We start from the raw sequence: 26,756 nt of genomic DNA on the forward strand, positions 1-26,756 counted from the left end.
GTTGTGGCGAGCAGGGGCTACTCTTCGTTGCAGTGCGCAGGCTTCTCATTGTAGTGGCTTCTCTTGTTGCGGAGCACGGGCTCTAGGCGCGCGGGCTTCAGGAGCTGTGGAACGCTGGCTCAACAGTTGTGGCTCACGGGCTCTAGAGCGCAGGCTCAGTAGTTGTGGAGCACGGGCTTAGTAGCTCTGAGGCATGTGGAATCTTTCCGGACCAATGTCCCCTGCATTGGCAGGCGGATTCTTAACCACTGCGCCCCCAGGGAAGTCCTGAATCCCAATCTTTGCTCTCAACCACTTACCCTAAACTCCTTTATCACTTAGACATTATCATGTTATCTTTGAAACATATAGATAGCATTTTAAATTCCTATGAACAAAGTAAACAGCGGCAAGTAATATTCTGGAGCAGAGGTTGGCAAATTACAGCCCACAGGCCAAATCTGGCCAACCACTTCACTTTGTAAAGTTTCAGGAGAACAGGGTCAATGGCTGCTCTCACCCTACAAGAGCTGACCTGCAAGGCCAAAAACAGTCACCATCTGGCGCCTTGCAAAAAATGTTTGCTGACCCCTGTTCTGAAAGATGATATTGTGTAAACCCTCCCCTAAATAATCAAATTAACATACATTTTTTTCTTTATCACTATAAATAAAAATAGCAGCAGCTACTATTTATCAAGTATATACTATTTATGTAAGATCCTAACAGCAACCCATTTTATACCCAAGTAAACTAAGCCTCAGAGAGTTTAAATGACTTGCCCAAGATCACACAGCTGGCATATGGGGACCTTGTTTATAAACAGTGTCTAGCCTCAAAGCCCATATTCTTTCTAAATGACACTTCCTTCACAATATATAAACGTGCGTGGCCATGGAAAAGCAAAATTTTCTATGAAAACTGATGAAAATTACATGATAAAAATGCCAACTTTAAGGAGAAACATTCATGTAAATGTATACACAGATATTGAGTCACACTTCCATCTTATTTTCTACTATATTCATATTTTTGCTGTTATTCCAATTGGGGTTATAACCCAGGGATACTCAAAGCATAGGAAGAATATGGCTATCTTCCTTATATAAAGATATGGGACAAAGAAGTCATTAAAATAAACACAGAATGCAGAATATATTTACTTAGCACAGTTAAGTCTCCTCTGCCACTTCTGAAAATTTATATCCTCTTCTGATACAGACTCATTCGCCCTCATTACACTCTTTGTCTAGAATGTCCGACTCTTCAGTTCACCCATTCACCTATCCATCTCCACCCCACCCCACCCCACCCCACCCCACCCCCAGAGACTCTGTTAACCCATGTAAAATACCATTGTACCAAGGAAAGAATTCAATAGAGGTTAGTTGCTGTAGCTTTTATTCATGAAGCCTTTCCTTACTATTATTATGCCATTAATCTCCCATACCACTGGACTGATTTACATCACTACTGACTATATTAAACACACTTACAGCGAAAGTCACATCACAAGGGTAACAAAACAAGGAACTGAATTCAGAATTCTATGTGGGCAAGTATACATGGATGCAGATAACATGACTATTCTGAGAAATATCTTGGTAATATTTTTACCATATTCTCTATTCCAAACAGCTAGTCACCTGATGAGGCATCTGAGTTATGTCTCAGAATTCAGCTTAAGAGTTTTTATGGTTAATTTTGTCCCCAAGTTTACCACCCTCCCTAATGAGACTATAAACTCAAGGTCAAGGACCACATCTGTATATCTTCATCATCCCATACCTTAACCTAGGACTTGAAATAATAAGTGTTCAAAACTACTTATAATAATGCATACCACTTGCTTATTATTCATATATATTAATTCTATCTCCACTGCTAACTTCAGAGATGTCATAAATGGTTGTTTTTCTAGATTTGAGAGTATTGCTAATTCAATTCAAGAAACATCTTTAAAAATCAATGCAGCAGTTGCTGAAACCAAGATAATTTCTTCCCTTGTACCATGATGCTAATACCAGCCCTTAAAACAGAAATCCTTGCAGAATTTTTTAGAATTATAGTTTTACTAAACCCTCGGCTTCACATTCCTTAAAAGAACTATGGATTAAGCCATTCCTAATTTTAAAACTCTCTTAAGTAATATGGAAACTTCCCAAATCCTTTACATGTTCAAGTAAACTCAGCAAGTATCCTGAAAAAGTTCTAACTTTCTCTAAATATAGTAAACTCAAGTTAACTGCACAATTATGAATCCTCTTAATTTTAGTAACAAAAACCAAAGCATTAATATGCTGAATATAAGTAAACACATGAGTGAAGCAGAAGGCCCAGCCCACAGAAGAGATAGAAAAGCTGCTAATTCCAGCAAACATTAAGTTTACCAAAACCTCAGCTGATGCAAGAAAAATAAATTGAATATCACCTAAAACAGGTGCTACAACAAAGATCCCAAATGATGGTTTGTTATCTCTTCAGTGATTCCTCTCAGTAGTTTGTGTAGTGAGAAAAGATACCTGGGGGAAAAATGGCACGGCCTAATATCCAGGCAGCTGAAAAGTAATACTAGCTGGTTAGAAGAGGCAGAAGCAGATTATCTTACAGTGCCACACCAAAGGCTGAAATTCCCCAAGTCTTACTTCACAGCAGTAACTGGAAGGGCAAAACTTGTCAAAAGGCAGGGTGAAGAGGAGATGAACTCTGCAATTAAAAGTCTAGTTTTCTGACAAAAGTATTTTGAGGCCAAAATGTGAAAATCAATACTAAAATTCCTAATGACAGTTGAGAAATAATTAGCAAACAGGTCTGATCCCGAAGTTAAGAACTACTGAATCTTCTCAAAAACCAGCCTAATTGTTGCCATCTACTGGGAGAAGGGCCCAAATACTTTTTGATCTGAGATGGAAGGGCAGAGATTAGGTCTAATTTCCTCTGGAGACCAACCCACCCGCTTTCCCTAGGTGGGCAGAAGAAATGGAAATACATGCTTGATAAAGGAAAAAACTAGGAAGCTGCATGACTGTCTTGCAGAAAAATAAGCACTACTGCCTGTTGCAGCAGTAAAATACAGAGACTTCACAAATGTTTTTATTCTTTAGTCCACAAAACCCCACAAATTTTGTACTATACAGCCTTAACATATTATTTTATGTCATAAACTTGCACTAACAGCTAGCATCTCTGCTATCCCCACATAAGGAAAAATCAAGTTAATTCAAACTACAGACAGCAAAGTCTACAAGAACATACTAGAAATAAAAGCTGCTAAAGAAAGCTAAATATTATGGCTACCAGACCCCCAAATAAATATTCTCTTTTGCTTTATTTTCCCTTCAGCCACATGTAACCTGATTTCCCATGTTTGAAATCCTGTTGTACGTACTTTTGTAAAAGTAAAAGGGGTAACAAATAGTCTACTGTGACATCAACCAGAGTGCGAGGCAAATATTTTATTAAAATATTTAACTTGATTAATATTAATTTGCACCTTTTAAAAAATATGTAAAAACTTAAACCACAATTTGCTTTTGTTTTAAACATTTTTTTAGTGCATTAGATCAGATACTAAGCAAAAGCTTTTCCTATAAATAAGACTTGACAAATAACTGAGTAACTCACAAAAAACATGTATTAATTCTTAAACAGTACTGACTTTTTTTAAATCTCTGAATAAACAATAGTTGAATGAGTTAAGGGAAAGTGACTGCCAGCTTCCACTAAAGGAAGAATTCTGTGACTGAACAGAGGGGCAGTGGGAGTCATTTAGACACTTAACCAGCTCCTGCCTACAGAACAAAACTTTTTAAACTATTAAGCAGGGAAACTGAACAAGAAGTTTGACCTCCACTGCTTTTATTGCCCCAAAACTTACCACAAAGACCCTTATATGCAGTCCTAAAAAGGGAAGCAATTTCATAAAAAGAAAAATAAGATCTAAAAGCACGTTTAGTTTTCTTTTCAGTTCATTTACAAATTAAATATCTTTTCACGTTGTCACTGCCTATTCATGTATCTACCATAACTTCAACATGTCTATTTAAATCGAATTTCTTAATCTCCCATTTAAGAACCTCAATAATTTCAGCCCAAATTTCCTGTTATTTCATAAATGTGGACCCTCTACTCCAGAGGGCCATTAGACCCTCGCCACAGCTACTCCTTTAAGCTCCCAGTCCTTTCTACACCTATCCGAACAATCAGGGCCAGCTCAAGCCCCTCCTCTCTCCATAAAGTCTTCCTCAATAACTTCAGTCTCTCTCTAAACTTCTGAGTACTCACTGTATAAAACTCAACTTTGTACTTAATAACAAATGTGCACAATGTTATATTCTTTTGACATAATTTGAGTTTATCTGCAATATTAGTACATTTTGAAATAAGACATCTCATTTTATGTCTCTTAATTCCTCCTCAGCACTCTCCAAGAGGGTAAACCTTATATGGAACCAGAAATGCACATGCATTCGTTACTGATGAAATATGTGTATAATGAAGGCACTTCCAACAATTTATTCAGTACAGCCAAAAAAGCATGCCCTAATTCATCTGTTTCTTAAATTAGACTCTCATATCAGGTTTTCTAAATGCAGAAAACTTGCATTTAGAATATTTACAGAATACTTCTCTATGCTAATTATACATAGTTATCAAGTCAGTTTAAGAATAAAAGTGATTATCAACTAAATGAAACATAACGAAACTCAAAGAACAAAAACTAAGTCCTTTTTGTATTCGTCCCAGCACAGTCCTGTGGTGCACAGTAAGCACTCGATAAAAACTTGTAATGATAAACAAATTTCATCTACTAATGAACATAATCCCCAAATGCTAAACCTGGGGTAACCAAGTCACTCACTAAAACAGTCTAGTGCCTTAACAATCCCTTAAGTACCTGATTTTAATGAGCCTAATTCTGAAAATTTTATATTCTAGGATCCTACACTCAGCTACCAAGCCCTGAAAAACTAAAATAAGCAAGTTGAGGGAATTCCCCAGCGGTCCAGTGGTTAGGACTCTGCACTTTCACTGCTGAGGGCCAGGGGTTCAATCCCTGGTCGGGGAACTAAGATCCTGCAAGCTGCCAAAAAATAAAATAAAATAAGCAAGTTCACAGTAAATGTGTCAATACTTTACTATTACTTCACAATATAGTTTCTCAATGTGTCACCAAAATGAACTCTACCACTGCCACCTACCATGTACAACACATTATGTTGGAGCCTTGTGCCAGCCTCTGTAAGGAGAGAAGAATGGGACCTCTACCCCCAAGAAGCCAAAGATGATATCATAAAAAAGATGTAAACAACTAATAAGACAGACTGTGAAAGCCATAACTGAAACAAATAAAATGTTGTAGAAGGGAGAAGGGGAGAAGAGAGTGAAGACTGAAAATCTTACAGGAGCTACTGAAAGAAAGTTAAGGGTGTTTGGGATTGACATATATACACTAATATGTATAAAATGGATAACTAATAAGAACCTGCTGTATAAATAAATAAAATCCAAAAAAAAAAAGTTAAGGGTGTACATGTAGCTACAAAAGGTACAAGATGGGGGAGGGGTGACAACCCAGGTAGACAGACAATCAAAGCCAAGGCAAGAATGAAGTTCCTGGGTGTGTTCAGAGAGGAACAAACAGCTCAATCTGACTGCATGCAGCCAAGAGTGCAAAACAGGATTACAAAATACTGGGGCCAGAGAAGTTATAGAATTTTCACATATTTGCTGTTTACAAGGCAACTACAAGCACTTGGGTTTTACAAATTTTTTTTAAAAAGGGGGCTGGGGGAGGCCCTCCATATGATCTCCATGAACCTGCTCTCTAAGGACACAAAGCAGCTTAAATTACAACTCAACAGTGAATTTCAAATAGGCTATCTGTACAAACTCACTCTGGGTTTCCAGGGCATCACACATGTTTACCAGTACGAGGACTTCAAAATGAGTTAATGTGACCTTAAGACGACGGCACAAGGTACATCTATTTATTCAGAATGCTGCCCATGGGTGGAATGAGTAGGAGTTGTGAAGTCAGGGTGGAACTCACTGGTTATGACAGCCAACAAGTTGATTAAGATACACATTGAAATGCTGTAACTTGAAGTCTTGAAGGCTTGTTGATAGACACTTCAGCTTATAAATAGCATTCAAGAATCCATGTAGGAGTAATAACATTATATTTATAGAAATAAATACACCCTTTCTAAAAAGAAACAGAGTAAGCTAAAATGATGTATAAAACTCAGTTTTATAATTAACAAACACGCACACTGTCTCAAAACATACGTAGGGCCTCAATGAAGCATTTAAGTGGTCAACTAGTACATGCAAATAATGGACAATTAAAGAATATGAAATGGCTTGCCCTAATTTTTTTTAATACGTATGATTCAAAGTAACTTGCAGTCTCTAAAATATATACCAACAGATTAAGAAGGAAACTCCCAAAATCTTGTTAGCATTAATAGTGACCAAAAATGTGTATCAAAACAAATCAAATAGGACATTACATTAAACCATTACAAAATATTTTCACTTTCAGAATCATCTTATTCACACAAGACTTATTCCTTTAATAAACATTTAAAGAATCTTTATTAAGGGCCAGGCACTGTGCTAGATTCTAGGAATAGAGGAATGATTAACTTTAAGAAATTCATAATCAACTAAGGAATACTATTTATGCTCAAAATAGTTTCAAGTAGAACACCTACATACATAATATTGATAAAAGTATGTTCTAGGTAGAACAGTGTTAACAAATGAGGGAATGGTCAATGCAGCAATGAACCAGTGGAGGAAGGGCTCTGTGTTCCAATCCATCTCTGTAGCCTAATCTCCTGAAGAGCATCGAGCATTCGAGCATTTATATGACAATTAGCTCTAGGGTCAGTGGCCATAACCACATGTTTCAGGTTAGGCACCTGAAGCTCACAAAGGTTAAATTACTTGCCCAAGGTCACAAACATAGAAAAGGCATTGCCAGAACTGGAACCCAAGTCTTTTACCTTCACATCAGATATTCACTTGAACAGTGCTGTTCATTAATGAAAGAACAGAGTAACAGGCAGCTTTTTTACTCTAGGCCCCTAAAATGACTTTTTAAATCAAGCATAACTGCAAAACTGACTATTAACAGCTCCTGCACATTCAAGACAAAACCGGTAAGTCTGAAAAATCGCCAAGAAGCTTTTTCTTCTGGCCAATCCAGTTTAATGAAATTACTGAAGAATCAAAACCAAAATCTCAAAGTCCTCAGAGAAAAACTATCAAGCAGACTTATTTCAGTCTAGGAAACAACTTCTTTTGGCCATACCCTGAAACTATCAATAAATTGGGATAAAGAACTGCATTTTTAAAAATCCAGGACATTAGCCAAGTTAAGTTTTACTTAAATAAAAATCAAAAGACTGGTTCGGTATCAGTATGCTTATCTATTTACCATAAATAACAGCAAGCACACACTGTGTACAGAGTAACCTAGCAGACCAGGTCGAGACTGTAAAGAACAATTTGCTAGAGGTTTATGCCTTTAAGAAATCTGTAGCATAGCTGTCTGAACTATATCCAGGCACTAAAAGAAAATACACAAATGTAAAGCTAACACTACATGTTAAGAACTACAAGCACCAAGATTATATAACAACCTACAAATTATATGTCTTATATAATATCCACCAAATTCCTACTCTTCCACCCTATCCAGGCACTCTGATGGCACAGTAGTGAGGAAGATGTGAGAGACTGTGAGCACTACACCAAACAGCATCCTGAGAAATCTGCGGGGGCCAAGAACCTTTCCAAGCAGGAAGACTGGCTGCATAGCCAGCAAGGCCAGGCTAACATTATTGGTTTGGAGTGGGTAGGAAAATGGGTGTTATTTTCAATCAGGTTTATGAGTATACCTTCAGGCAAAACACAATGACATTTAGATAATCCTTGCCCTCAGGAAGCATATAAATCAGTCAGGGAAACAAAGGCAATGCATGTCCACAAACCTAGCACTATAATCACAAAATGAAGCATGTATAGATAACAAAGAAATAAAAGGAAAAGATCATGGGGTAGAAACTTTTGAGGAAGTGCTTGTGAGTTGCAGTGAACCTAAGACGATTCAAATGTGGGAAAAGTGCATGTCAGGCGGGCAGTAGCCAGAACCTGAATGAAGACGAAAAGCAACAAGCAGGTTGCTTTTTCAGTTTGAGTCCATCAAATTACCTCAGCAAACAGGCAAAAATAAAGCAGCAATTGGTATCACATTTGCTCAAAAAGAACCCCACCCATCCACTTAAAAGAATTAAAAACAAAAAACTCCCCAGATTCTGTAAAGAAAACAGATCAAGATTCAGAAATGTTTTTCCTTAATTGTAGTCTCTGATATTAGAAAGTCAATTTCAAAAAAAAAAAAAAAAAGTCAATTTCATAAAAGCCACAAACCAGAATAGGTATAAATTTTGTCCATAATAAAAACACAAAGAAATCTGTCTGAAGTTTCTCTCAACAGAATTAACAATGTTTGGTGAACAAGCATACTGATGCAAAAAAAAAAAAAAAAAAATTACTGTAACATAAAAATTGGGCCCAAGTTCCACTACCAATCTAGCAGCAACTTCAAATTATAAAGTGCTATAAACTTCATATCTCCAACCTACCTTACATAGACACCGCCTACCACCACCACTGAGGAAAGTTAATCTTTTTGTAATTACCTCAAAATAGATAATGTAATTTTCTAAAGCTAATGACAATTGTCTTAAACTTACTTAGCAGTTTGTAGTTTTTCACAGCCATTATATCCACTGGATCTCACAACCAGCCGGTAGGTAAGATAGGGACTACCCACCCCCATTTTACAGATTAAAATAAATGGAGGCCAGACAGGGTCAGAGAACAGCTCAAGGTCACACAGCTACTAACTGGCAGTGTTATGAATTCCCAGGCCAGCATGTGTCTTCTTTGCTAGGATGATATCCTTAAAATAGGATCATACAACCTTAACCAGATAACAAATGCAGTAAGCTTGAAAGTTACAATGGAAAAGTAAACATTACTTCAAATTTACTTTGCTAGGTGAAAGCACTGATTTTACCCTGGCCTAGCATCCCATTCATCTTAAAGATATTTGTTTAGCACCTTCAGGAACTCTAGTTGCCAAAAGTGTTCTAAAACTTTTAGAAACTAAATGAAAAATAAAACAAAAAGCCTGTTCATGGACACAAATTAAACAGAAAACGTCAGCTGAACAGACTTAAAAACCACTCAAACTCCTGAAAAAACTGGGAAGCGAATGGAAACAATGATAATCTTCATTACAGTTCTTCAATTCTTATGGATATTGGCACATTCACAGAAAGGCAGATGTGGACAAAGCCCACAACCCCCAGCCATGTTAATGTGATCTCTTTAAGCTTAAAATAAATGAAATAAAAGCTCCCCAATTTCACAAAGATGACATAAAAGCTGGGGCTGAATGTGGAGTAGGGAGTTTCTACAACAACTGGAAACTGTGCCTCCTCTAAAATTCACACTTAATACTGATCTCTTTGCATGCTCTAAATATGAAAATAAGCCTCAATAAAACCCTCTGCCATTTATCGTCTCTAAACCTCCGATAATACCACTCCTCAGCTCTAACTGCTCCCCCCACCCCGCCCCGGGTAAATGCGACACACACAGGCCTCATACATAGGCCTCTTGCCTTTTTCTCTAACAACTAGGACCTTTGTTCCGAACGTCGGTTTTTTACCCCACTCAATAGCTCTTTCAACTTTCTACCCCGTATTTTTTTGTTTTGTTTTGCTTTTGGAGAGGAGATTCTGAGCCTCAACTTTCCGGGTCTTTAACAAATGAACTGCCAAAAATAGCTGAAGAGACTGGAGAGGAACAGAAAGTTCAACACACCACGGAAGGGCCTACAAACCAGAGGAAAGCCCGGGGATCGGGTGAGCCGGCAGTCCAGGCAAGATCGGGGAAGGCCGACGAGGAAGGGAGGCAGCAGGGGAGCAGTCAGACGTCCACTCGGAACAGATCCACGGCGCTATTAAACGTCCTCCCGCCCCACACAGCCCCACGTTCCCACACTGACACTCTCTCTCCCCCAGTGACCTAACGAAGCAACTGAACCATACCCACCGCCAGGCACGGAGCTTAAGCTACACCTCCTCCAAAGTAAAACGGCGTTATCAAAAACAAACCAATCTGTCTTAAGGGTTTAGGAGCAGCCCCTTCCGTTCCCTCCTCGCCACACGGGGTAACCAGTTCCCTCCCGTCCCCCAGCAGGAGTTCAAATGTCTAAGATACCCCCCAGCCCCCCCGCGCCCCACGATGTGCATGTGTTTTTAAATCTTTATTTTTTTTTTCCTCCAGTAAACGAAATATTTCTCTTATTCTGAGGAAAGGAGCAACACGAAGAAAGGACAGGATTGGGGATTTTACCACCTTCGTTATTTGAACTCCCCTCTAACTTGTTTCCGAACTAGAAACCCACTCACTATGCAGGAGGATGGAGGAGAGAGGGAGGGTGAACCAAATGGACAAACGTTATAATAGGTTTTATGTAATCCACATATAAATAAATTAATCGCCTGACTCGCTCTGAATGCTAATACGACTGGCGCGACAATTGGTCCACCTCCCTCCCACAGGTCCTGACCCCCTCCTCCCAATTTCCACGCTGATCTATTTAGAAGGATGCTCTGCTCCTCTCGGCCAAGTTTCTCGGTCTCTTTCACGCCCCCCTGCATCCTCTCTCGGCGTCATCCTCCCTCAGCCTCAACTTCCCACGGCTGAAGTAACTGCTCGGCGCAGACCCCGTCTCCGGCCTCGCCCGCCCTCAACCGTCCCCTCAGCAGGAAACCCCTTACTGCGGTCTAAAGTCACTCCGGCCTCTCCCTCCTCTGACCCTCGCTTCCCACAACTGTTGTCACACGAGCTGCTCCCTAGTTTCCATTTCCGGGCCGTCCCTGGCCCAGGAGCCTCCCCTCTCCCGGTTTCCGGGCCCCCCATCCCATTTCCGGGGAACCCTTGCCGTCTTCACACCCCCCACCTGCACTTCCGGCCCCCCACTTTCTCTCTTCCTAGACGCCCTCCCAGCTCCAAAGCCCACTTCCGGCCCCCCCGACCCCCGCCGGGCTCCCCCAGACCCGCACGCCTTACCCCGGTTCCGTGAAGGGCCCTCCTCATTGCGCGAGGCCGGAGGGGGCACCCAGCGACCCCCCGCTCCCGCCCGGCCCCGGTCCCTCCAGCCGCGGTCTCCCTCGAGCGCCTAGCCCGTAAACCCCCAGCCCGGTCCTTCCGCGGCCCCGCCGCCGCTGCCGCCGGGAACAGGCCGAGCAGGGGCCGAATCGCGGCGATGACACAACCGAGCTTCCTGGGACTTTCTGTTCCAGCTCCTCCCCCCCCCCCCCCGCTACCCCCCCAACCCCTCAGCACAGCCCCCTCCCCCAGGCCTGGCCCCGCCGCTCGGAACTGCGCCCCAATTACCTAGTTGGGCCCCAAAGTCTCCGGTCCGGACTCGGTGGCGCGACAGTAACTTCCACTCGCTCCCCCCACCCCCCCCCGGCGGCAGCGTCGGCGGCGGCTCCTCGGGTCCCTTCAATTATCAGCTGAGCCGCAGCACCGCTCCCAGCGTGCGCCTCCGTCCGCACCGCCTCCCTCCCCGCCCGTTCCAACACCCTCCGGGAACTACTTTTCCCTTCGAATCAGCCGGCCGGGCTCGTCCGCGGGACAGGCCCCGCTGCCTACTCGCAGCCCATCACATCGCCCCTCCCTCCCCCATCGTCCGGCTCGACTTCCCCAGCGGCCTGCGATCTCCTCCCGATCCCTTCGAGGGACCAGGAAGGGGAATGTGGTGCTTCGCTTGGTATCCCTCCGCCGGGGTCACCCCCTCCCCTCGGTGGTAGCAGGAACTAATTCCCCTTCGGGTCACCCGGGACCTCAAGGTGGAAATTTCACGGCTCAGAGTTCCCTCTAACCCTTGGAAGAGGGGACAATCACCCCAAGTTAGAAACACCCCGCCAGGTCAATAGTAGGGTTCGATTTAAACCAGGGCTTTTGCCCCATGACCCCAATCAAGCCCCGCCCCTTCCTGGTTGTCTTAGCGACGGTGGTGGCGTCCCAAGATGGCGTCGTGGCTGCCGGAGACTCTGTTCGAAATTGTAGGACAAGGCCCGGCGCCGAGCAAAGACTATTACCAGTTATTGGTCACCCGGTCCCAGGCAAGTGCGAACCGCGGTTAGCCTCTTTACTAACTCTCTGCCCGCCCCGGTGGAGCCCGGAACGCGAGCCGCGCTAGGCCGAGAGCGGCTGTGGCCAGCCGGAAGCGCCGGGTCCCTGCTTCGAGCCGGGAGATTTCCCTCGTCACCTCGGCCTCCTCTGCGGGCCCGGCGGCCCGCGTGTCCCTTCCCAACCCCAGCCCGGCTCGTACCCGGCGAGCCTTCTTGGCCTCCTCACAACGCCGCCCGCTCCCTTCTGTCACCCCGGGTTCCTACCCGCAGAGTTCGCTCCGCGCGAAAAGAAAAACAGGCGTCCCTGGCTTGCGTGCAGCCTCACCTCAGCGTGGGAAGGAGGGAAAGAAAGACTCAGCCAAGTGTCCCAAGGAGGAGCCGGCAGGGGAGGAGAGAAAAGGAAGATCTCTTTTCCAGGGGAGGGTTTAATTATGGGGGATTTTTCACATCTTATTGTGGTCTTTACGAGTACCAAGGCCACATCAAAACTTCCTTATTTCTAGTAGGAATTGAGCGTTGAGAGCTTTCTCCTTACCTTTTCGGAGTCCCTTCTATCCCACTGAAAGTGTGCGGGGGGTGGTACAAAAATGTTTCAGCTGCTCTGCGCGTCAGCCCCACCCATAATGACATCTGCTTCACAACAATAAGACCGAGGATTATGTTATCGCTCAAGTAACCATCGGCCTATTTTTATGACTACTTTAGCTGTTTAAGGTGGGCTTTGTGGATGATTTATTGTGCCCATGAAATGATCAAGTTAAATGGGTCCTCCACTCGGAACTCGTTTCTGATTCCTCGCTGAGCTTACACCTGTCACCGAGATATTCGTGCACCTTGCACTTTCAAAATTGGTATTCCTAAAAAATGAAATTTAGAACTTGGTATATATTTGTTTTGGTGTACGTATTGAATATTTCATCAGTTTTTTCCATGAGCCCTTCAATAAAATAGACAATGATTTTTAGAGCTTCAAAAGCATCTTTTAAAATAGAAATACTGTATATTTATTTTTAGATCTAAGATTTATAAATATTACAAGCGTAATATCAATTGATAGCCTATCGAACTTAAATTTTTAATTGAACATTTTTAAAGAAAATTTTTACATATTTAATTGGAATTTCTTTAATTTCTTAAAGACAGAAATTTAGTCTTCTTGTACATTTATTTTAGGATTGACTATTTTCCATTTGCTATAAGATATATGATCCTAACAATTCTTCACATCTAGCATGAGTGATTGAAAGCAATATTTTATGTATTCTGACTTCATTTTCTATTTTATCTACCTCAAGTTAGAATGTTCTAATTTTTACTTTACAGCCTTTTCCATAACTTGTTTTTAAAAATTGTTTGAGTGTTTCTTATTCTTGAGAGTCTGGTATTATAAGTGTATTATACTGTAATGTTGTAAGCCTCAACAAGCTAAATTACTTGTTTACCTTTCTGTTTTAGAAAATTAACCATAGCAGTCCTCCTGGTATTAGTTTTCCCCAAGAATGGTTCTGTTGTTGATGTTCTTCAGACTTTGCTCCCTAGTCTAACTTGGGCGCATGCCTTCCTTCAATTACTGTTTCACGACATTTTTCTTGCCCCTCCCCCAGAAGTATTCTTAGTTTTTTTTCTTTTTCTTTCTTCTTTTTTTTTTTTTTTTTTAAACACGTCAGGAACTCTCATCTATTTCAGGCCCTATTTTTTTTCTGTCCCGTTGCTTATATGTAAAATCCTTTTCAAGTTCTGATCTTTTTTCTTTTTTAAAGCAGACCGAGTATATTCACTTCAGTTCTACCAGTGAGAGTTAATCTCAAATCTGATTAATTCACTCTCTTTTTAAAGTAAAATTTGTTGTAAAAAAAAAAAAAAGTAAATCCAAAACATAGTCTTTTCAGTCAACCATCTTGAGAATATGCTAGTTTCTAACCACAAGGTAAGTTTTCTAAGTCTCAGCACAGGAAACCAAACATCCAGTGAGAGACAATCTGACATAAATAAGTACTAAAAGACTAGAATTACAATGTGTTTTATAAGATGGACTTTTTTCTGGAGTGACTTTCTAAAATTGATTCTTGTACATTTTTTCTCTTTCTTTCTGCCTTTATTCCCCAAAATGTTGTATATTATCCAAAATATGCTCCAGATTTAGATGGATGCTTCTTTCACTGTGATTCCCTTTTTTATTCTTTTTCATTGCTTTTATTTTTATTGGCTTTAAATCCAAATAACTGCACCTTTGACATTGATTTAAAGGCAGATATATCTCTCATTAGCATCATACCACCATTGCCATAGTTCAAAATATATAAACATTGTACATTAGTATTTCCTTTGCCTTCTTGCTTATACAGTGACATTAAAATCATACTTTTATGCTTATAGAGGCATTTCCAGTTAACAACTTGATGCCATGATTTTTTTTTTTCTTTCAGAAAAGGGACTTAGAGAATATAGCTTGAGGTCAATATAGCTTAATTCTCAAATCTGATCTTTATAATGATGATCCAGAGACTTAGAAAAATCAGTGCCCTGCTTTCTAAATCAAAGATTTACCCAATTATTCTTTACTCTAGTTCTATATATATAATATATATTATATTGGTTTCTAATTCTTTGAAAACTAGTATATTCATAGTGAGTTAGGGCTAGAAAGAATCTTGAATATTACTTAGGCCAGGGATATTTCACACTTAGCTTCTAAGAAAGTCTTAAGTTGTGTTTCTGAATGAGGATCGTTTCCTTAATTTTATTTTATTAATTTTTTTAAATATAAATTTATTTATTTATTTTTGGCTGCGTTGGGTCTTTGTTGCTGCTCACAGGCTTTCTCTAGTTGTGGAGAGCGGGGGCTACTCTTCATTGCGGTGCACAGGCCTCTCATTGCGGTGGCTTCTCTTGTTGCAGAGCATGGGCTCCAGGACACGCGGGTTTCAGCAGTTGTGGCACACGGGCTCAGTAGTTGTGGCTTGCGGGCTCTAGAAGGCAGGTTCAGTAGTTGTGGTGCACAGGCTTAGTTGCTCCGCGGCATCCGGGATCCTCCCGGACCAGGGTTTGAACCCGTGTCTCCTGCATTGGCAGGCGGATTCTTTACCACTGCACCACCAGGGAAGCCCCCCTTTCCTTAATTTTAATCAGCAACTTGTCATTTACTGTGGGGATGCAAAATATAAGAAGATTCCTGCCTTCGAAGAATTTATCATTCCTTCAACAAATATTGAGCATCTTTTATATGCCAGGTACTATTCTAGATTCAGGGAATCATCAGTGAACCAAGCAAAGTCCCTCCTCTCATGAAGCGTGTAGTCTAGTGAGAAGAATATAGCTAGTGACTTGATTTATATAAACACTCTAATGGTTTAACTTTTGTTTTAAGTCCAAAGGAAGTTCTTGAGCAATTGCCAAGTTAATGAATAGCGCAAATATTTTAAAATCTATGAGTCCAGAGGAAGCAAAAATCACTTTAGACCATGAGGTCCAGGAGGGTACTGTTACAAGTATTTACTCTTGGAATTCTGTCTTATTTGTCCTCTTGAAATAGAAGTGTTGCTTAAGGTGGTCAGAACTGGTGACTTAGGTTTAATGTGACAAGTATTGGGAAACTGCTCGAAACAGTAACTATATGCTAAGTAGATGAGAGTTGGCAGATACGGCCTTTTGCTCCTAATAACACAGGTGGTTGCCCCAAGAGCACCAATATGTTATAGTCACTCCAGCAGATGAAAGAAGGATGAAGAATTACGAGATAGATTAGTCTTATTTTATCTATTTCATTAAATCTTACTCAAAACTCCAAAAAGATACCTGAAGCTAATGTCATCTGAAAAAAAAAAAAAATCCGAAAGCTCACTCCCCAAAAGTGGCAAATATTTTTGACATGCTTTAGAGCCGTAGCACTGACAAACTGAGAACACCTGAGGTCCCATGCCAGCCTGTGACAAGAAGCTGTCATTTCAGTGACTTCACAACAAAGAATTGTGCTGGTGCCACTTCAATCCACAGAAAGATTTAAAGATTTAAATTAAAAGATTGAAAGATTTAAGAGATTAAAGATTTAAATCTTTCCATTTGAAAGATTTAAAATTTAGTACAGTCTAATAAAAATGTCAATCCATGCACCCTTCGGCCCAGCAAATCCATATCTACGATTTTATATCCAAAAATGCTTTCACATGTGAGCAAGAATGTACACCAAAGTAAAATAATTGTAAATCTTTCCATAAAATATGACTCAATCTTTTGAAAAAGATGTGATCTTTTATTTGTTCAGTAGACCAAATAAAATCTTAAGCAAGGAAAGCAAGTTGCTGAGTTAAATAAGCATAGTATGATCCCATTTAAAAAAGAACATTAACAACAGTTTTATTTTGTTTTAAATAAATATTGGAAAAGCTAGAGTGATTCACTCTTATGGATGGAGTTATGGATGGCTTTCACTTTCTGCATTACATATTTCTGAAAGATCTGAATTTTTCTACAGTAATACTTTTATAATCAGAGAAAAGCAATAAAGGTTTAAAATGAAAACATAAATGGATAACTTACTCTGAGAAGTTGCCCTGCTCTGTGTATCGTCTTCCTCCTGTTTCACCAGCACCACCTTTGCGCCACCTCCCACACTAAATCATGGGCAGCATCAATAACGGTGTCATCAAAGATCCTGCTGTGTTTTTCTTTGTGGGGGTGAGCCTAATTCCACAAATTTAGAGGAGGTGCAAGTTGGGTTAATGGTTGCTTGTAAAATTTTAAGGAGATTTTACTGTCTAGAAACTCCCTGGCCTTACGTTTTTTTTTTTTGCTTTCGTTTTTGTTTTCACTGTAGGTAGTAATTACTTTTGAGAAACTAGGGGACTGCCCTCCCTTGCCTTGTTGGGTGTGTGATTGTACTAATGAGCTAAAAAAGAGAGACGTGGAGGGCATTCCCTGACGGTCCATGGTTAGGACTGGCTTTCACTGCTGTGGCCTGGGTTCCATCCCTGGTCGGGGAACTAAGATCCTGCAAGCCGTGAGGCCAAAAAAAAAAAGAGAGAGAAAGAGAGTTGTGGAGAATAAAATAAGGCAAAGATGGTCTACTGAATAGATTTATTTGCCCTCCAGTAAAGCTTAAAGAACAAAAATTCTCAAATAAATTGAAATCATGTCAAATAGACGCCAGATTGTACATTTTGGGAGCTGGATGGGGTGCAGTCAATTTGATATTTCGGTGGTATTTTCCCAGGGGACCCAGGAACCCCTAAATCATGCTCTGCCCTAGCCCTGCCCCCCACCACGTAAGGTCCCCAAGAGTCATATGAGTGGAGAAGATAAAGCAGAGGAGAGTAAACAGGTTTGCCTCTGCTTACCCTTTCCTTGTCCTTAATGGAACTTTCCCACTGATGGCACTTCACAGCCACGATGCCCGTTCTGCCCGGTGGCCACCAGCCACAACCAAAACGTTTCTACACAGAAAGAACTACTGCTGCTCTTTTTAAAGTACAAAGGTCAGTGGAATGCTTGCATTCGCTTACTTTCCTCTTCCCCATTGCTTAAGGCCAGACTTACCCTTCTGTTCTTCAGCTGTCTCTCAGAGGCCCTCATGATCCTCTGCCCCTAAAGGTAAGCTTTTCCCTTCTTCACTGCATTTTAGAACTTTCAGTCCAGCCCTGCAAGGCCCTCCTTTGGGAGTGCTTGGGTTTTTCCTCCTGCTCCTTCTGACAGCAGCACCTGCAGTGAACATACCCTTCCCTGCACTTCAGGATCAGCCAGGTGTTCGTGCCTCCTCCCACATTATTCCTCTCCTGTTCCTCATATCTGAGACTCCAGAAAAATGATTTGCAGCCTGTGACACTCCAGGATGTGCCCCGTTAGAGTTGTGAAATCATGTTTACTCAGAAATTTAAATTCCTTTTAAGTTTTTAAAGTGGCCTGTGACACTTTTCAGGGGAGAGGGAGAAAATAATACCAACAAGGTGATTCAAGTTTTAAAAATAACAGTATTCAGTCCTTTATCGTAACCCGGTGATCAAATGGCTCCTAAATCCTCATTTCAAAATTACATAAGAGGACTTCCCTGGTGGCGCAGTGGTTAAGAGTCTGCCTGCCAATGTAGGGCACACAGGTTCGATCCCTGGTCCGGGAAGATCCCACATGCCGCGGAGCAACTAAGCCTGTGCGCCACAACTACTGAGCCTCCACTCCAGAGCCCGTGAGCCACAACTACTGAGCCCACGTGCCACAACTACTGAAGCCTGCATGCCTAGAGGCCGTGTTCTGCAACAAGAGAAGCCACCGCAATGAGAAGACCGTGCACTGCAACGAAGAGTAGCCCCCGCTCGCCGCAACTAGAGAAAGCCCACACGCAGCAATGAAGACCCAACGCAGCCAAAAATAAATAAATAAATAAACGTATTAAAAAAAAAAAAATTACATGAGGACTTGATAGAGCTCCAGGATCATCTTCTCCCAGGTAAATCGTTCATTCAGCATCTCTGAGTGCCTACTCAATCTGGGCAGTTAATTTGGTCTCACCCTCCATTGACACGCCTCCTAATTATATGGGGCAGTAGAGCACTTAATTGGGAGTCACTGAGTCATGGATCCTTTTATTCCTACTGCTAGTCTGCAAGCTCTTGACCTGAGGCAAAACACTTAATTTGTCTGGGCCCCGGTTGCCTCATCAGCATAATTAGGTTACTAGTCTAAGAGATCACTAAGGTTTATTCCATCTCTGAAATGCTATTTCACTTGAAAGTAGTGTTTGACCCTAGAAAAAACACTGAATTTTTTTTTTTTTTTTGAAAAATTGAGGGTGCATCGCAGATCCTGTACTAGTAGCTATATGACCTGGTGTAAGTTTCACCTGCCTGAGGTTCCATTTCTTCATCTGTAAAATGGACAGTTCAACCCTTGGCTACTTCACAGGTAATGGTGAGAACCAAAAAATATAAAAAGCACACCAGGCCAGTGTTTCTCAAAGAGAGGTCATGATCAAATAAGATTGGAAAGTCCTGGGTTCAACACAATTCTATTTGCTTTTCTTCTCCGAAATTTCTCAGAGGCTTTAAAATCCTGCTGTGCAACAGGAATCTCCGAGAGGAAACAGCAGCGTGAGCTTTTCGTACGGGCGTGTGACTACCAAACCCCTTTTCCTCTGAGCATCTCAGGATCTGAGGTTCTGTGGATGCCCTTTGGAAAACACCCAGCAGTGTGCCTGGTACAAAGCAGCAAATACTGAAGAAATGTTTGTTAAGTATTTATATTGCCTTGTCTTCTTCCAATACCAAATCAGTCAAACTTCACTTTTCCATGAAAATCATTTTTTTAACTCGTTAGTCATCTCACGACTTGTGTTATTTTATGTATTATTACCATCAGCTTATGTTTCCACAGAAATACCTATTGATGTCTTGATTGGGATTGTAATGAATGTATAGGTCCATTTGTGGTGAATCGACATCTTTACAATGCCAAGTTTTCAATCCACAAATATAGTATATCCTTCCTTTTAGAATTTTTTAGATGTGCTTTAATTTTGCTCAAAGATTTCTTATAGTGTAGAAATCTTACATATATCTTGTTAGAATTCTAGGTGTTTGACTTTTTTGTTCTATTGTAACTAAAACTCCTTTTTACAATTGTATTTTCCATTTGTAGCTACTAAGAAAAACACAATTGATTTTTGCTTCTAGTAAATTTCCTTTCATCTAGTGATCTTGCTAAGTCACTTACTGATGCTTTTTTTTTTGAATTTTTGAATTTTATTTATTTTTTTAGACAGCAGGTTCTTATTAGTTATCTATTTTATACATATTAGTGTATATATGTCAATCCCAATCTCCCAATTCATCCCACTGCCACCACCCCGCCACTTTCCCCCCTTGGTGTCCATACGTTTGTTCTCTACATCTGTGTCTCTATTTCTGCCCGGCACACCGGTTCATCTATACCATTTTTCTAGGTTCCACATATATGCGTTAATATGCGATATTTGTTTTTCTCTTTCTGACTTACTTCACTCTGTATGACAGTCTCTACATCCATCCACGTCTCTACAAATGACCCAGTTTCGTTCCTTTTTAGGGCTGAGTAATATTCCATTGTATATATGTGCCACATCTTCTCTATCCATTCATCTGTTGATGGGCATTTAGGTTGCTTCCATGACCTGGCTATTGTAAATAGTGCTGCAATGAACATTGGGGTGCTTGTTTCTTTTTGAATTATGGTTTTCTCTGGGTATATGCCCAGTAGTGGGATTGCTGGGTCATACAGTAGTTCTATATTTCGTTTTTTAAGGAACCTCCGTACTGTTCTCCATAGTGGATGTATCAATTTACATACCCACCAACAGTACAAGAGGGTTCCCTTTTCTCCACACCCTCTCCAGCATTTGTTGTTCATAGATTTTCTGATGATGCCCATTCTGACTGGTGTGAGGTGATACCTCATTATAGTTTTGATTTGCATTTCTCTAATAATTAGTGATGTTGAGCAGCCTTTTCATGTGCTTCTTGGCCATCTGTATGTCTTCTTTGGAGAAATGTCTATTTAGGTCTTCTGCCCGTTTTTGGATTGGGTTGTTTGTTTTTTTAATATTGAGCTACATGAGCTGTTTATATATTTTGGAGATTAATCCTTTGCCCTTTGATTCTTCTGCAAATATTTTCTCCCATTCTGAGGGTTGTCTTTTCATCTTGTTTGTAGTTTCCTTTGCTGTGCAAAAGCTTTAAGTTTCATTAGGTCCCATTTTTTTATTTTTGTGTTTATTTCCATTACTCTAGGAGGTGGATCAAAAAAGATCTTGCTGTGCTTTATGTCGAAGAGTATTCTTCCTATGTTTTCCTCTAAGAGTCTTATAGTGTCTGATCTTACATTTCGGTCTCTAATCCATTTTGAGTTTATTTTTGTGTATGGTGTTAGGCTGTGTTCTAATTTCATTCTTTTACATATAGCTGTCCAGTTTTCCCAGCACCACTTATTGAAGAGACTCTCTTTTCTCCATTGTATATCCTTGCCTCCTTTGTCATAGATTAGTTGATCATAGGTGCATAGGTTTATCTCTGGGCTTTCTAGCCTGTTCGATTGATATATATTTCTGTTTTTCTGCCAGTACCATATTGTCTTGATTACTGTAGCTTTGTAGTATAGTCTGCAGTCAGGGAGTCTGATTCCTCCAGCTCCGTTTTTTTCCCTCAAGACTGCTTTGGCTATTCGGGGTCTTTTGTGTCTCCATACAAATTTTAAGATTTTTTTGTTCTAGTTCTGTAAAAAATGCCATCGGTAATTTGATAGGGATTGCATTGAATCTGTAGATTACTTTGGGTAGTATAGTCATTTTCACAGTATTGATTCTTCCAATCCAAGAACATGGTATATCTCTCCATCTATTTGTATCATCTTTAATTTCTTTCATCAGTGTCTTATAGTTTTCTGCATACAGGTCTTTTGTCTCCCTAGGTAGGTTTATTCCTAGGTATTTTATTCTTTTTGTTGCAATGGTAAATGGGAGTGTTTCCTTAATTTCTCTTTCAGATTTTTCATCATTAGTGTATAGGAATGCAAGAGATTTCTGTGCATTAATTTTGTATCCTGCATCTTTACCAAATTCATTGATTAGCTCTAGTTGTTTTCTGGTGACATCTTAAGGATTCTCTATATATAGTATCACGTCATCTGCAAACAGTGACAGTTTTACGTCTTCTTTTCCAATTTGTATTTCCTTTTCTTCTCTGATTGCCGTGGCTAGAGCTTCCAAAGCTATGTTGAATAATAATGGACATCCTTGTCTTCTTCCCGATCTTAGAGGAAATGCTTTCATTTATTCACCATTGAGAATGATGTTTGCTGTGGGTTTGTCATATATGGCCTTTATTATGTTGAGGTGGGTTCCCTCTGTGCCCACTTTCTGGAGAGTTTTTATCATAAATGGGTGTTGAAGTTTGTCAAAAGCTTTTTCTGCATCTATTGAGATGATCATATGGTTTTTATTCTTCAATTTGTTCATATGGTGTATCACATTGATTGATTTGTGTATACTGAAGAATCCTTGCATCCCTGGGATAAATCCCACTTGATCATGGTGTATGATCCTTTTAATGTGTTGTTGGATTCTGTTTGCTAGTATTTTATTGGAGATTTTTGCATCTATATTCATGAGTGATATTGGTTTGTCATTTTCTTTTTCTGTAGTATCTTTGTCTGGTTTAGGAATCAGGGTGATGGTGTCCTCATAGAATGAGTTTGGGAGTATTCCTTCCTCTGCAATTTTTGGAAGAGTTTGAGAAGGATGGGTGTTAGCTCCTCTCTAAATGTTTGATAGAATTCACCTGTGAAACTATCTGGTCCTGGACTTCTGTTTGCTGGAAGATTTTTAGTCACAGTTTCAATTTCATTACTTGTGATTGGTCTGTTCATATTTTCTGTTTCTTCCTGGTTCAGTCTTGGAAGGTTATACCTTTCTAAGAATTTGTCCATTTCTTCCAGGTTGTCCATTTTATTGGCATAGAGTTGCTTATAGTAGTCTCTTAGGATGCTTTGTATTGCTGCGGTGTCTGTTGTAACTTTTCCTTTTTCATTTCTAATTTTATTGACTTGAGTCCTCTCCCTATTTTTCTTGATGAGTCTAGCTAATGGATTATCAATTTTGTTTATCTTCTCAAAGAACCACCTTTTAGTTTTATTGATCTTTGCTATTGTTTCTCTTTTATTTATTTCTGCTCTGATCTTTATGATTTCTTTCCTTCTACTAACTTTGGGTTTTGTTTGTTCTTCTTTCTCTAGTTCCTTTAGGTGTAAGGTTAGATTGTTTATTTAAGATTTTTCTTGTTTCTTGAGGTAGGCTTGTATTGCTATAAACTTCCCTCTTAGAACTGCTTTTGCTGCATCCCATAGGTTTTGGATCATTGTGTTTTCGTTGTGATTTTTCTCTAGGTATTTTTTGATTTCCTCTCTGACTTCTTCAGTGATCTCTTGGTTATTTAGTAACGTATTGTTTAGCCTCCATGTGTTTGTGCTTCTTACATTTTTTTCCCTGTAATTGATTTCTAATCTCACAGCGTTGTGGTCAGAAAAGATGCTTGATATGATTTCAATTTTCTTAAATTTACTGAGGCTTGATTTGTGACCCATGATGTGATCTATCCTGGAGAATGTTCTGTGTGCACTTGAGAAGAAAGTGTAATCTGCTTTTTTTGGATGGAATGCCCTATAAATATCAATTAAATCTATCTGGTCTATTGTGTCATTTAAAGCTTGTGTTTCCTTATTAATTTTCTGTCTGGATGATCTGTCCATTGGTGTAAGTGAGGTGTTAAAATCCCCCACTATTATTGTGTTACTGTCAATTCTCTCTTTTATAGCTGTCAGCAGTTGCCTTATGTATTGAGGTGCTCCTATGTTGGGTGCATATATATTTATAATTGTTATATCTTCTTCTTGGATTGATCCCTTGATCATTATGTAGTGTCCTTCCTTGTCTCTTGTAACATTCTTTATTTTAAAGTCCATTTTATCTGATATGAGTATTGCTACTCCAGCTTTCTTTTGATTTCCATTTGCATGGAATATCTTTTTCCATCCCCTCACTCTCAGTCTGTATGTGTCCTTAGGTCTGAAGTGGGTCTCTTGTAGACAGCATATAGATGGGTCTTGTTTTTGTATCCATTCAGCAAGCCTGTGTCTTTTGGTTGGAGCATAATCCATTCACATTTAAGGTAATTATCGCTATGTATGTTCCTATGACCATTTTCTTAATTGTTATGGGTTTGATTTTGTAGGTCCTTTTCTTCTTTTGTGTTTCCCACTTAGAGAAGTTCCTTTAGCATTTGTTGTAAAGCTGGTTTGGTGGTGGTGAATTCTGTTAGCTTTTGCTTGTCTGTAAACCTTTTGATTTCTCCATTGAATCTGAAGGAGATCCTTGCCGGGTAGAGTAATCTTGGTTGTACGTTCTTCCCTTTCATCACTTTAAATATATCATGCCACTCCCTTCTGGCTTGTAGAGTTTCTGCTGAAAAATCAGCTGTTAACCTTATGGGAGTTCCCTTGTATGTTCTTTGTCATTTTTCCCCTGTTGCTTTCAATAATTTTTCTTTGTCTTTAATTTTTGTCAGTTTGATTACTATGTGTCTCGGCATGTTTCTCCTTAGGTTTATCCTGCCTGGGACTCTCTGCACTTCCTGGACTTGGGTGGCTACTTCCTTTCCCATGTCAGGGAAGTTTTCGACTATAATCTCTTCAAATATTTTCTCGGGTCCTTTCTCTCTCTCTTCTCCTTCTGGGACCCCTCTAATGCGAATGTTGTTGTGTTTAATGTTGTCCCAGAAGTCTCTTAGGCTGTCTTCATTTCTTTTCATTCTTTTTTTTTTTTTATTCTGTTCTGTGGCAGTGAATTCCACTGTTCTGTCTTCCAGGTCACTTATCCATTCTTCTGCCTCAGTTATTCTGCTATTGATCCCTTCTAGTGTATTTTTCATTTCAGTTATTGTATTGTTCATCTCTGTTTGTTTGTTCTTTAATTCTTCTAGGTGATTTTTCTTTAATTCTTCTAGGTCTTTGTTAAACATTTCTTGCATCTTCTCGATCTTTGCCTCCATTCTGTTTCCGAGGTCCTGGATCATCTTCACTATCATTATTCTGAATTCTTTTTCTGGAAGGTTTCCTATCTCCACTTCATTTAGTTGTTTTTCTGGGGTTTTATCTTGTTCCTTCACCTGGTACATAGCCCTCTGCCTTTTCATCTTGTCTGTCTTTCTGTGAATGTGGTTTTTGTTCCACAGGCTGCGGGATTATAGTTCTTCTTGCTTCTGCTGTCTGCCCTCTCAGTCACTTACTAATTCTGATAATTTGTAATTCTGTTATTTTTTTCTTCATGCTTTACTGAGGTATATTTGACATACAACACTGTATAAATTTAAGGTGTACAACATAATGATTTGACTGACATACATTAGGAAATGATTACCACAGTAAGTTAGGTGACTATCCATCTCACATCAATACAAAATAAAAGAAAAAGAAAAAATATTTCTTAGTGACTAGAACTCTTAGGGTTTACTCTTTTAACAACTTTCATATATAACACACAGCAGTGTTAATAGATTAATCATGTTGTACATTATATCCCTAGTACGTATTTACCTCATCGCTGGAGGTTTGTTCTTTTTCACCGTCTTAATCCAATTCCCCCTTCCCTCCATCCCCACCTCTGGTAACTACAAATCTGATCTCTTTTTCTATAAGTTTGCTTGTTGTTGAAGTATAATTGACCTACAATACTGTGTTAGTTCCTGGTGCACAAAATAGTGATTCCATATTCCTATACATTACAAAATGATCACCATGTTAAGTCTAGTTACCGTCTCTCACCATACCAAGGTAGTACATTATTATTGACTGTATTCCCCGCTCTGTACATTTCATACCTGTGACTCATTTATTTTGTAACTGCAAGTTTGTACCTCTCAATTTCTCTCACCTATTCCATTCATACCCCCACCCCCTTCCTCTCTGCCAACTAACTGCTTTTTCTCTATATCTGTGACTCTATTTTGTTATACTTGTTCATTTGTTTTTCAGATTCCACATATAAGTGAAATCATACGGTATTTGTCTTTCTCTGTCTTTTTTCACTTAGCATAATACTCTCTAGGTCTATTCATGTTGTCATGAATGGCAAATTTCATTATTTTATGGCTGAGTAATATTCCATTATACATATAGACCACATCTTCTTTATCCATTCATCTGATGATGGACACTGTGGTTGCTTCCACATCTTGGCTATTGTGAATAACGCTGCAATGAACATAGGGGTGCATATATCTTTTCAAATTAGTGTTATTGTTTTCTTTGGAAAAATACCCAGAAGTGGAATTGCTGGATCATATGGTAGTTCTATTTTTAATTTTTTGAGGAACCTCCATCTGTTTTCCATAGTGGCTTCAACAATTTACATTCCCACCAACAGTGCACGAGGGGTCCCTTTTCTCCACATCCTTACCAACACTTGTTATTTGTTGTCTTTTTGATAATAGCCATTATGACAAATGTGAAGTGATATCCCATTGTGGTTTTGATTTTCATTTCCCTGACGATCAGTGATGTTGAGCATCTTTTCATGTGTCTGTTGACCATCTGCATGTCTTTGGGAGAATGTCTATTCAGATCCTCTACCCATCTTTTAATCAGGTTATTTGTTTTTATGGTTGTTGTGTTGTATGAGTTCTTTGTACATTTTGGATATTAACCTCTTGTCAGATATGGTTTGTAAATACCTTCTCCCATTCAGTAGGCAGCCTTTTAGTTTTGTTGATAGATTCCTGTGTAAATGTGTTTTAGTTTGATGTAATCCTGTTTGTTTATTTTTGTTTTTGTTTCCCTTGCCATTACAAAGAATGTACAAAGAATTTATAATTCTTTTCCATTTTCTGACACATTCATGTCATCTGTGAATAATGACATACATTTCTTCCTTTCTAACCTTCATGTCTTCTTTATCCTTGCCTTATTGCATTGGCTAAGACTTCCACTAAAATGTTGAAGAGAAATAATACCAGGCATTCCTGTCTTCTTCCTGGACTT

General features: G+C 39.7%; 2 protein-coding genes across 21 annotated transcripts in view; one reads left to right on the forward strand and one right to left on the reverse strand.

Annotated features, from left to right (window-relative positions):
• Positions 1–12,764, reverse strand: part of TRIP12 (thyroid hormone receptor interactor 12) — a 146,478-nt gene extending 133,714 nt beyond the window's left edge. For 12 of the 20 annotated variants that reach the window (XM_082466391.1, XM_082466388.1, XM_082466385.1 and 9 more), the window contains exon 1: positions 11,467–11,608. The gene's annotated coding sequence lies outside the window, so the exon portion shown is untranslated. Of the gene's footprint in view, positions 1–10,847; positions 10,871–11,139; positions 11,313–11,466; positions 11,624–12,473; positions 12,580–12,744 lie in introns of those variants that run through there. The other 8 variants (XM_082466395.1, XM_082466394.1, XM_082466379.1 and 5 more) reach the window with 8 other exon arrangements.
• FBXO36 (F-box protein 36) overlaps positions 11,909–26,756 on the forward strand; it is a 97,973-nt gene continuing 83,125 nt past the window's right edge. Inside the window, exon 1 of the mRNA XM_082466466.1 lies at positions 11,909–12,200. Within this exon, the coding sequence (XP_082322592.1) occupies positions 12,105–12,200 (96 nt within the window). The 5' untranslated portion in view covers positions 11,909–12,104. The remainder of the gene's footprint in view (positions 12,201–26,756) is intronic.

The sequence above is a fragment of the Balaenoptera physalus genome (assembly GCF_965194825.1).
Source record: "Balaenoptera physalus genome assembly, chromosome: 6".
Classification (NCBI taxonomy): domain Eukaryota; kingdom Metazoa; phylum Chordata; class Mammalia; order Artiodactyla; family Balaenopteridae; genus Balaenoptera; species Balaenoptera physalus.